General features: G+C 33.2%; 3 protein-coding genes across 9 annotated transcripts in view; all 3 read left to right on the top strand.

The window, feature by feature from the left end:
- The first annotated feature begins 1065 nt into the window (after nucleotides 1–1065).
- LOC130647169 (pregnancy zone protein-like) overlaps nucleotides 1066–12254 on the top strand; it is a 50032-nt gene continuing 38843 nt past the window's right edge. Inside the window, exons 1-4 of one of the 7 annotated variants that reach the window (XM_057452964.1) lie at nucleotides 1066–5468; nucleotides 5991–6017; nucleotides 6205–6827; nucleotides 7308–7457. The gene's annotated coding sequence lies outside the window, so the exon portion shown is untranslated. Of the gene's footprint in view, nucleotides 6828–7101; nucleotides 7458–12254 lie in introns of those variants that run through there. The other 6 variants (XM_057452948.1, XM_057452956.1, XM_057452978.1 and 3 more) reach the window with 6 other exon arrangements.
- Nucleotides 1785–2400, top strand: LOC130613868 (THAP domain-containing protein 1-like). The gene is made up of 2 exons (XM_057435259.1): nucleotides 1785–1988; nucleotides 2107–2400. The coding sequence occupies exons 1-2, from the start codon at nucleotides 1785–1787 to the stop codon at nucleotides 2398–2400; spliced, it is 498 nt and encodes a 165-aa protein (XP_057291242.1).
- Nucleotides 2826–3389, top strand: LOC130613956 (uncharacterized). Its single transcript, XM_057435367.1, has one exon. It carries the CDS (start codon nucleotides 2826–2828, stop codon nucleotides 3387–3389), a length of 564 nt encoding a protein of 187 aa, XP_057291350.1.

Below are 12254 nucleotides of genomic sequence, written 5' to 3' on the forward strand. Positions count from 1 at the left end.
CAAATATCAACATCACAACATCAGATAAATGAACGTTGAAATGTTGATATGTTTGAAACCCTTGCCGTGAAAGTTTTCATACTTTTCGATGAGTATAAGTATATCGACTTGCTCTGAGCGTTTTCTCATTTATCAAAACGTTTCCAATATTATATGTTTTAGAAATATCTCAACAACTTTTTTTTTTTTTTGTTATCTAATATTTTGATTTTCTCATCTTATGTCAGCCAGCGTTTGTTAAGTTTCCCAGCTTCACGTTTTTTTTGAGTTAGCAGGAGCCGTGATGATTACAAAAATATTGTTCATTCCAAAAAAATCTTTTCTTTTTCAAAGCATTAAAACATTCGAATCAACCCGTTCGATTGGATCACTATATTCGATCAACGCATTCAATCATTTTTCATTTGATATTCGAGAATTAGCATTCGAAGGATTTTTTTGAAAGACAATTGATCATTCATTCCTTCATTTTAAAATCTTAGTTCATTGCCCATAAAAAAAAATTATTCGGTAAGACAAATATGATTACTGGGGAAATGTACGAGGTCGACATACTTATACTCATCGAAAAAGATTGGAATGAGTACCAGTACAAATCTTTTGCTAGAGGATATCATGTCTATATTAACATCTGGAGCCCCTTGGTGGGAGAATTATTACAATGCAGGTACGAGCCATCTAACGAGGTGAACGGAAATGCAATAGCAATAATAAGAATTGATTCTTTACAAAACGAAAGCATTGTTGGACACATGCCACAAACTATTCCTAAAATATGTTTCATGTTGTTGAAAGTCCCGAACACTTCAATTACAGCTGAGGTTTGTGGAAAGAGAGTTAATCGTGGAGGTGGATATGGTCTGGAAATGCCAGTTATATAAAAGTTTTATAAAGAACAAAAGTTGATTGACTGGTTTACGAAGAAAATCGAGGCTGTAAATGCCGACATTTTTTGTAAAGTTTCAAAGTGTTTAAAATAAATAAAGTTATTCAATTTTTCATTATTTTTGTATGCTCCCCCCTGATTTTTTGAACTGTCCGCTAATTGGAGAGAAAAAAAAGCCTATAAGCGTGAAAAAAAGTTTGTCCGCTAATCAGAGTGTCTGCTAATTGAGTGTCCGTTAATTGGAGAGAATACTGTAAAATATGTCTACCGCTAAACTTAAAATTCTTAGCAAAATGTCAAATATATATATGACTTGGCACCGGGAAAGGTTTTTTTGTTTTTCCTTTCAGCAAATTGGCCTGGAAATCCTTAACGAGGCTTTATCACAGACACGTTGTACGCAAAAGTTCAAATTAGGAGACTTTATTTTAATTTTTAAAGATAAAACCAAAGGCCACAAGTCGGTTTTATGCTGTATTGTGACATTTTTGTAGAATTCTATTGTTACTTCTGTTAGCGTGTGTGTTTTGTGTTTTTCTTGACAAAAGCTGTATCCTGGGAATGTCAAAATATTGACGAAGTGTCAGTGTTTGTTAAAGAAGTGGTCCCACGAAAAATCAAAAAAAAAAAAAATTATCTTATTTTATTGAAAATGTTTTATTTATTATTATAAAAAATATTTTTTTCAAAAAAAAGTTTTTTTTGCTCTTATTCTGCCCTTATTATTTTTTACAATCTTATTCTCTGTTGTTTATATAGTCGTCAATGATGGCGAATGGATTTTTTGAGTGTTAAGAAAATTCAACAAATAGAAAGTATTTTCAGATTTTAAAATAAGTGAAGAGAAGTTTTTTTAAGATAAGAAGAAGGATTTTTTAATTATACAACAGAATTAAGTATGGTTCACTGTGCAGCACTCGGTTATACTAGAAGTTCTAGCAAAAAAAATGATGAAAAAATCAGTTTTTTCAAACTTCCAAAAGACGCAAAGATAAAACAGATGTGGATTTCAAAGCTGAAACGAGTCAACATGCCTAAAGAACAAAACATCCACGTGTGTCATATTCATTTTGATAGTGACTGCTTCAAAAGAGATCTCAAGGTAACGAAAATTATACTTGTAAATGACAACCATGTAATGTTTATAGTCATTTTTTTAATGTTATATACTACACACATTTATTATCATCATTTTATTTACCATATCGTTTTCTCTATAGAATGAAATGCTTGGTTTGCCTACGAGACGGATTTTAACGAAAGGGGCTGTACCGACAAATTTTGTCTACTCCAAAGCACAAGAAAAACGGAAATCGTCGCAAAGGTTGGAGCAAAAAGACGCTGCATTGACAAAGCGCAAGCTCATCGATGAAGCTATCCATAACAACGCCGAAATGGAACATATCGACATAGAGAATTTTCTGCTTGAGAATTCGAAATACTGCCAAACTGAATTCGTCGTAGCAGCTCCGTCAGTACGATCCGTGGAGACAAGACAAAAGAGCTCAATGTGACGACGTTGAAATGACTTTGGATAGCGACGTTTCGTTTTGTGTGGAAAATGCCGTTTCAGAAGAAGAAGAATTCGAAGAAGCGAAAACAAACGAACGCGGACCTACAAGTAGCATACCAAACGGAACTGCATGCATCGTTTATTGGTCATGCCTTTCAATACTTTTACAACGTTGCCTTTTTTGTACTACCCCCGCCACAATCACCAAAGTTATCACTACAGGGTCTGCCCATTGCATTTACTTGTCATGCACGGAAAACCACACGTCAATCTGGAGATCCCAACCCATGGAGAAAAGGTTTTATCTTGGTAACATAAGACTTGCTGCATCAGTTACTTTCAGCTCCCATACTTATAGAAAACTTCTAGTCATTCCCTGGGTATCAAAATCTCGCTACTAGGACCAAACATATATGGCTCAAACATATGTTCAGTGTAACTAACAAAGCATGGAAGAAAGACCAGGACAAAATAATTTCCATGTCTCAGCAGCAAAGTTTAGTGTTAAGTGGTGACGGTCGCTGTGACAGTCCTGGTCATAACGCTAAATATCTCACGTATTCATTGTTTGATCAAAGGTTAAATAAAGTAACATCAGTGTCACTGACACAAGTTACAGAGGCAGATGGAATTTCAAATCGAATGGAAAAGACGGGCTTCATCAAAGTTTTGGGCGAGGTAAAATACGCTGGATTAAAAATCAAACAGATGACCACAGATCGACATCTTCAAATCAAGAAATATCTGAGGAAGAAGGAGGAAGATATTGATCACCAGTTTGATGTTTGGCATTTCAACAAATCAATTAAGACAAGGCTGTTAGATGTTTCAAAGAAAAAAGCATGTGAAGATTTAAGGCCGTGGATTAAATCAATTTGCAACCATCTTTGGTGGTCTTCCGCAACCTGCGAACAAAACGAGATGCTTTTAAAAGAGAAATGGATAAGCGTTCTTTTTCATATCCAAAACACACAGTTGGACGGGACATGAAATATATCACAAATGTTGCCACCCAGAATTATCACCAGAAGAAGAACGTACCAAAGCATGGATTTCACCCAAATCAGAGGCTTTTGTTGCTCCCCAAACCGTCGTTTTGGACAAAACTATTTTGAGAGATATTAAGCATCTTACAAAATTCTCTCACACCTGCATTTTAGAAGTGTACCATTCAGTTCTAATAAGTGGGCACCAAAGAGCACACACTTTTCGTACCAAGGAATGGTTGCACGATGCAGGCTAGCAGCTATTGATTTTAATCAAGGATCGTCTCTCGAGCAAGCAAAAAACAAAAGTGGAAAAGGCTCTTACAATTTTTGCTACTTGAAGATCATGAAAACTTGGTCTGCAAAGCCATACAAAGAGGCAAAATTCCTGCGAGTGTTTTCTAAACTCGTTGATCAAACAGAGAGATCAATTATTGAAAGAGAAAAATTACGCTGACAGGGCTTCCTCCTGATTTACCCAAAAATATCGCTCCAATTAAAAAACCCACAAAAAGGATATTCTAGAGAATCAAAGATCGCGATTTCATAATTAGAAAAAAAATTTTCTATGATTATAATCACATACTATATATTATATATTTTTTGTTTATTTTTCCGAGAAAGGGACATAGACACCATCCTCTTCAGGGAAAACTTGTCTTATTTTCCAAACGATACACGACGTTATAACTCGGCGATTGCCTTTTTCAAGTCGTTTCCATCTTGTCTCGTGTAGGCATATTAAAACATTCTGTAAGATAACTTTTACAAGACAAAGTTGCTTGAAATCCTCATTCTCAGTTATGCATTTTATTCCTAAAACAACAACGGATATTTGTACGAAAGATATCATTATTATTTCGTATTTTAAAAATAATTTTTATGTAACTTAAAAAAAATTATGTTTTAGTACATATACCTTGGAATTGTTCGTCTGCTAATGCAAACACAATCTCTCTCTCTCTCTCTCGAAACTAACATCGCCAATTATGACGTCACAACAAAAGGTTCTTAATAAAAAGACAATCTTTGTGCATCGGTTAGAAGATCAATAAACAATTTTTCAAAAAAAAATTAAAAAATCTATACTAATTGAATAGTGGAGAATCCGAAGAACGAATAAAAAATTTTTGAAAATTTCGTGGAACCACTCCTTTAAGTTCATAAAGAAAAAGGTCTAACAGAGCTGAAAATTAAATCTGAATCAATTAGATTTTAGTAGCCACCACCTAAAATTTCGTAAGAAAGTGAACAATTTTAATTGCTATATTAAAAGAAAATCAAAATACAGTGAAAATCAAATTCTAACATTGCGCGCGCGTAATCATTGTTGGGTATTTGCTTTTAAGTTTTATTATGGATTAGCCAATACAGTAGATTTTTCTCATAGGCTGTTCTACATTTTAAATGAGATGCTTACGTATATACAGAATAAAAGTCGAGGGAGTATATTTTAGTAAAAGGATCAACCATGGTTGTGTTCGACACGCCAAAATAAATTTTTAAAATTCACACCTTTATTACTTAGTTTATTAATTTACTTGAAGTTATTATTTAATTTATTTAGTTATTATTTAAGTCTTCAGTTATTTTTAACAGAAAAAACATAGTGTGACCGTGATTATGTCTTTTATGAAATGATGTCTGATTTCTGAAAGAAAAAAATAATAGTGCCAAAACCCTCTTGACACCCTAGTGTCGATTGCCTTGATATATATAAACTACAGACTTTAGACAGTCTTAACTTCCTCTTTTTTCAACACATTAAGTAAATTATTTTTAATATACCATACTATTTAATATAAACAGTTACTAGCATTTAATAACAAATTGAACATGCTAGTGCGCAACTAAACATTTAGAAGCTAAAAAAAATTTTTGAACAACAGTGTCACAAAACACTTCACCTATCTACTTTTATTATATATCAACATTCAACATGCTAAATTGATCAAATGGCGTTTCAAATGTGGTCGATAATCACATATAAAGAATAAGACACACCTGAGCAATTCTAATCAGCGTGATGGCTCGATGGAATTTTGCTGAGCACTGTAGCCAGGGACGTGGTCAATGCGAAGAGGTGGGTATGTTTATTTTACATATAATCTATTTTTTATTTAATACTTGATATTTGATGATTTGTAGTCCTAAAATTAGGATTGCATTTTAAATAATCTAAAAGATTTTAAATTTCAAAATTTTTCGCTTAGTAGGCCCCAACTTTAATGGAACCTCCAAGAAAAGGTCAAATTTACAAATTGCCCCTCCAGCTGAAATACTTTTTTATATAATCTCTATAATTTATCTATAATTTAAGAAAACGATTGTACAAGGGGTGGGGTAGAAAGGGGAAGCATTTATATTTAATTTTTGGAAAAGGTGCAACAAAAAATTTTTGGAGATTTTTAAAGAAAGCATTATTGTTTTAAGCCTAAAAAACACTAAGAAGTGACACTTTCCCTTTGCTTTTAAAGTGGGATAACTATACTTCGAAGTTAAGTTAAGTTATGCAAAAAAGCACGAAGATGGAGTGTTCTCGCTACGTGATCGTTAATAACCTTTAAAAGCAAGTGTTTTTCTTTTACTTGCTTAATCTTCAAAGTTAGTAAAAGAAAAGAAGATGAAAGGGGTAAGTCCCTTAGTACTGATCCTTTTTTTGGACACGCTACTTCAAAAAGGTGAGTGCTAATTGTCATTGCTTATTATTGCATGTGGTTGTAGCGTAGTTGTTAAGGTTGGTTTCCACTTTCTGACCTCAGAGTTAATGATATTAAGTATTCACTCTCATTATCGATTCCGCTTTTTGTATTGCATAGTTCGAGCTGCTTGGAGAAGAAATGCCAACAAATTTGTGCACGGTCATTTGACACTCAGTCAGCTCTTTCGTAGTATCACCATCTGGTAACCAGATGTATCTTAGATAATCCCAGTGTTCTGGTGGATCTTTGACTTGGTAATACATGCTTTCAATATCAGCTAGGAGAGCAACACGTTCCATTCGTGCCAACAAGCAGATTTGTCAAAACAGGACTCTGTATTAGTTCAATCAGGATCCTGTTTTAGTTGAAGATTTAGTGATATATCTTTGTACGAAGCGGTACAATCAAACACGATCCTTAACTGGTTTTGTCTAGGATGATAGACATATATTATTTTATCAGTGTTACTTTCTAATTGGCGGGTTTCCTTGACTTTGTCATGAAATATTCCTTCAGGGCTGGTTCTTGCTATCGCCTGTGCCTCAAGAAGTGCTACAATGAATGTCATGCGGTTGCATCAATTTGGGGGTTGTCAATCAAATTCTTTCGTTAACAAATCGCATGGTTTATCGTACACCGATTTATGCAAATGCGAGAAATGTGACTTTCAGCAAATTGAGAAAATCAAATTATGAGCGACATTGATGACACTAGCAAAATTGACGAAAGAAATAAGCATGGTATGGAAAACATCACTGCCTCTGTAGATATTGTGTTAGTTTAAGATTGTCAGACAGTTGAATTTAAGTTAAAGTGAGAGAAACGTGTGATGTCATCGAACTGTCTTCAGAGTGTTTATTTTAAACCCAAGGTCTTTTTTGTCAATGAAATTCTTTTAGCTCTAACCGTAATTCGATTTTTATATTTGCATCATTTTTAATAATCATCCAACCTCGAACCCAGGGCCTGTAGCGTTTTTTGAAATGAAGATTAAACGCCTACGAAAATATAAAAAAGCCAAAGGTCCTGGGATCGAAGTTGGACGTCATATCTATATATATTTGTAAACGCCATTTAATGTTTTTGTGTTCCATATAGGATTAACTGAAAGGTTGGAAAGGTCCTTATGTCCGCAAGTTTTCCAATATTTTTTTTGTCGTTTGCGCTCAGGCTAGTAACGCTTCCTTCAACTGGCGCAAATAAATTTAATCTTCTTCCAGGAGTTACATCTGGTATGTCCGTCGATAAAAATAGCCTAACAGGTCCCGAGAACGAGGTTGACGCAGAGGGGTTTCCGATTCGAATATTTAATCAGCCCAGTCACGAACAAGAATCGAAAGTGAAAGGAGATACAAAATTTCAGAATATTTGTAAAATTTTTAAAACAGTATTTTGTTTGATGTTTTCAAGTGTAAAAGTAATCTAAGATGTAACGCAAGAATTGATGACTTAAAGCTTTTCCTGATTTTGGTTCAGTCCCCTCACTTTTTTGCTAAGTAATAATTTTTTATTTTCTGCCAATAAGTGTCTCTATCACTGCATGAAGATTGATATTATCCATTATCCAGCTAGAAAACGTTTCCGACGATCTAGAGCTTTTTTAATTTAATTTTTATTCTGGCCCATTTCATTTTTCTGAACACGGGGAATAACCTTTTCAAGTTCTTTCAAGCATGGAAAGATACTATGCCCCAGTTGAAAGAGGAGAAAAACAAAGCTTGTCTGAAGTCCGAGGTATAGCCGTTTTTAGCTGTGTAGGCAAGTGGTTTAGCTCGTTGATTTTCACTAAGATATCAAAATCTACCCACTATGCCTAACTCCCCCCCCCCCCCCACTTTGGAAATTGAACAACCATACTTAAAAAAATCTTTCAAGCTTTCACAGTGATCACTCTTTCTGTAATTGCTACTAATGGAAGCTAGATATTTCAATAAATTAAGCAAAGGAGACCTGTAGCTACACGAAACGAATTGGCGTATAGGAATTTCCTGTTTATTTATATATTTTATCTCAACACCTGGGATATATCATGCTGGAGAATATGCAAGTATAGTTGTCAACATTGATGAAAAATTCCCAGACTCAAATGTTACTGCTGTGTTGAAAGATTCACATGGGAATGTTCTGTCGCATGTATCACGAAATATATGGAAAAGCCATGACGTGATGCGCCTTTATATTCCCATCTTAGTAAAATGGAAAGTAACATTGCTTAAAAAATCAGAGAATGGAGTGAAGTTTAATCACAAAGAAACTATTTTTGTTAAGACATTGAAAGATACAATGTTTATTCAAACTGATAAACCCACATATAAATCTGGAGGCAAAAGTAAATAATAAGGTCTAGTGAAGTTTTTTTAATGTTGCTATAGCTTCCAAACACTTGTCATTTTATAGACAATCAAGAAAATTCAATTATACCAATTCCATATTTTTTCATTAAATTCATTAAATCGTTTTCAGAACTTTTGTTTTTGATGATTATCTTTGCTTGCTCACTGGTCTTTTAACTGGTTTAAGATTCCTGTCTGTGAATGGATTCTTTTATTTTAAAAATATCTTCTGCAATGCAGAAGTAAATACGAGAAGCCCGAATTTATGTAATTAATCTGCTCTAATGTTTTTTAAAAAAACTTGCACATCTATAGCTACAATCTTGGTCAAAATAGGTTGAGACAGCTAATTTCGAAGTTTGCCACCACAAGTAATTGCGTATAAGGTATTTCGATATTAGATCCATGCATTTTGAACTTGGTGATGTGCAGAGTGGACTTTAGGTTAATTAGTTCAAACACAGCCCTGCACAACTTTTGATAGGCTTTTCAAAACGGCATCAAACTTAGCACAATTGCAGTATATTTCTTTAAAAGGAGGAACAATATTTTTGCTTATGTCAGCACTTTTCCTCCGAAGTCATCGGAAGCTTGAAATTTACCCAAAATACCTATTTCAGTTCATAATGAAGTTTAACATTCTGTCTAAAGTTTCTGGTAGTTTAATAACAGTTATTTAACATATTTTCCGGTTTTTGTATAATTTGCATTAAAAATGGCCAAAAATTGCCCGAAAACCTGGGTTTCTTTATTTTTGAGTACAATAGAAACAAAAATTTTCGGACGTAAAACTTTCAGATTTATTTTTGTCCGAAAATTTTTCTGTCCTAAATTTGTGTCTGCCGAAAGTTTATTTGTCCGAAAATTTTGGATTACTAATTTTTTTATAAAACGCACCAGTGGATAGAAATTATTATAAGGTGGATCCTGAAAACCCTTTTTTAGAGCTTGATTGAATATATGTCTCTTTGTTTCATTTTACGTTCATTACTTTTGATATTTGGTTAAAATTCGTTCAAAAGACTAGCCAATACATTTTTTGACTTTATAAATTTTGTCCGAAAATTTTTCAGCTGAAATAAAAAATTGTGTCCGAAAGTTTTTCCGCCGAAACATTTTCAGGCGAAAATTTTTAAAACCTAAAAAAGTGGGAAATTGGGTTAATCACACGTCAAAAAATTGCTGATTGATTTTCCTTGATGAAATAAAGTTTGTTGTGAATTTCAAGCACTAAGAATAATCCTAACGAAAGTAAATTTAAGGGGTAGCTTCAGATAATGGCCAATATCAAAGATTCTGAAAGGTACTGGACCTAGAAATTTAGCATGCAAGTGTCTAGTAGATAAATATAAACACTCAGTAAGCATCGTACCCTTGCAAAATAGAAAGAGAGTAACCCCACTCGAATTATTTTAGCCTGGTAAACACGGAATGAAATATTTCTACTGCTAAAATTAAAATTTCTAGCAAAATCTCAAATGTATATGACTTGCCACCGGGAAAGGTCTTTTGTCTTTCCTTCAGGCAAATTGTTCTGGAAATTCTTAACGGAGCTTTATCACAGACACGTTGTACGCAGAAGTTCAAATTAGGAGACTTTTCTATATTTTTAAAGATAATACCAAAGCCACCAGTCGGTTTCATTGTGACAGTTTTATAGAATTCTATTTTTACTTTTATTAGTGTATCGTATTGTGTGTATTGTCTGTGTTTTGTGTTTTTCTTAACAAAAGATGTATCCTGTGAATGTCAAAAGATTGATGGAGTGTCAGTGATCGTTTATTTACTTATGTTTGTTATGTTCATATTCAACTTTAAAGAAGAAAAACGCTTTAGTAGAATTTAGTAGCCACCACCCAAAATCTCGTAAGAAAGTGAACAATTTTAATTGCTATTTTTAGACAAATTCAAAATACAGTGGACAGCAAATGCTAACTGTGCGCGCGCGTAATCATCGATGAGTATTTGCTTTTAATCTTTATTCTGGATAAGCCCATACAGTAGGCTGTTCTACATTTTAAATAAGATGCTTACATATAGAGAATAAAAGTCGAGGGACTATATTTTAGTAAAAGGATCAACCATGGTTGTGTTCGACACGACAAAATAAATTTTTAAAATTCCCACCTGGTTTTATGTAACTTTAAATCAGCCTGAAATGTTTCATTTTTAGCATTCAAAGTCCTTGTTACTTTATTTATTAATTTATTTTAAGTTATTATTTCATTTCGTTAATTTATTTAGTTATTATTTTAAGTCTTCAGTTATTTTTTAACAGAAAAAACATAGTGTGACCGTGATTATGTCTTTTATGAAATGATGTCTGATTTCTGAAAGAAAAAAATAATAGCGCCCAAACCCTCTTGACACCCTAGTGTCGCGGCCTTGATATATATAAACTACAGACTTTAGACAGTTTTACCTTTCTCTTTTTTAACACGTAAATTGAATTTTTTTTTACTTATTCCGTAGTAGTATTTATATCATAGATATACTATATCCATGTTTATATCAACTCTGACCCAAATTACCTCGCAAAAAAAACCCTCAATAAACAATTTTAACTGAACATTGTAAACAATGCAAGAAAGGTCATTTGACGCAAGACCGGAAGTGGACAAAAAACCGGAAATAATATTTATAAAAAGCACGGAGCTTCACATTACACAGAATGTTAGGGTGAGGTGACGCTTAGGCGAAATACCGGTGTTGTCATAAAGGGACAAAATTGCTTTGGTATTAAACTTTACCATGCGTAATGAGTTCTTATTAACAAAGTTTTTTGATAGTTAGAGGAGGTGATTGCCTGCTTTGAGATTTTTTCCAGATATAAACATTACCTAAGAATACGAAACAGGAGACTGATTACCTGTCACACGAACGTAAACATTCACTCGGAACTTGAAATAAAATTAGACTTTAAGTCTTCCTCAAAACAATGTAAATCTTTGATCAAACAAGGTCTTGCGTCATACAATATGGCTAAGATTTTTAACACTTGACGATTGTAATGGTTTATTTACTTGTGCCAATTCACATTTCTCTTTCTTTAAAAAAAATTGTTTAACAAATTAAAAATTCCAGTGAGCAACTAAACATTTAGGAGCTGAAAATTTTTTGTATCATGCTCAATTGATCAAACTCAATTTATCAAATCTGTTCGATAAACATATATAAAGTTAAGACACACCTGGGTAATTCTGATCTGCGTGATGGCTTGATATAATATTTGCTGAGCACTGTAGGGGCGTGGTCAACGGGGAGGGGTTTACACGTAATCTATTTTCTTCTTTTGATCCAATTTGACACTGTAGTCCTGAAATCAGGATTGCATTTTAAACGATCTAAAATATTTAAAATTTTAAAATTTCAAGATTTTTCGCTTGTGGGTCCCAACTTTAGTGGGACCTCTAAAAAAGGTCAAATTCACAAATTGTCCCTCCAGTTGACATATTATGGCTGAGTATATTTCATTGATGTGCTAGGGTAGATAGGGGAGCATTTATATTTAATTTATAGAAAAGGTGCAATAAACCAATTTTGAAGATTTCTAAAAAATGTTTAAATGTTTTTACACTGAAATAATTTGTTGACTAGCCTAAGTCCCGTGGAAGAATCCACTGAATCTCTCATCGAGTCTATATGATACGTGCCAAATAAAAACATAGAACACAGTAATTTGAATCTTTAAAAGTCACAATTTGCATTATTTTATATCCATAACCATTGAAACAAAACGTTCAAAAAAATTAGCATGTGCATCAATAAAAAAAAAATAAAAGAGAACAGATGTAAACATTAATTTAACTTTGTTAACATTAAGGTTTATTATAA

This window comes from Hydractinia symbiolongicarpus, chromosome 1 (assembly GCF_029227915.1).
Source record: "Hydractinia symbiolongicarpus strain clone_291-10 chromosome 1, HSymV2.1, whole genome shotgun sequence".
Classification (NCBI taxonomy): Eukaryota; Metazoa; Cnidaria; class Hydrozoa; order Anthoathecata; family Hydractiniidae; genus Hydractinia; species Hydractinia symbiolongicarpus.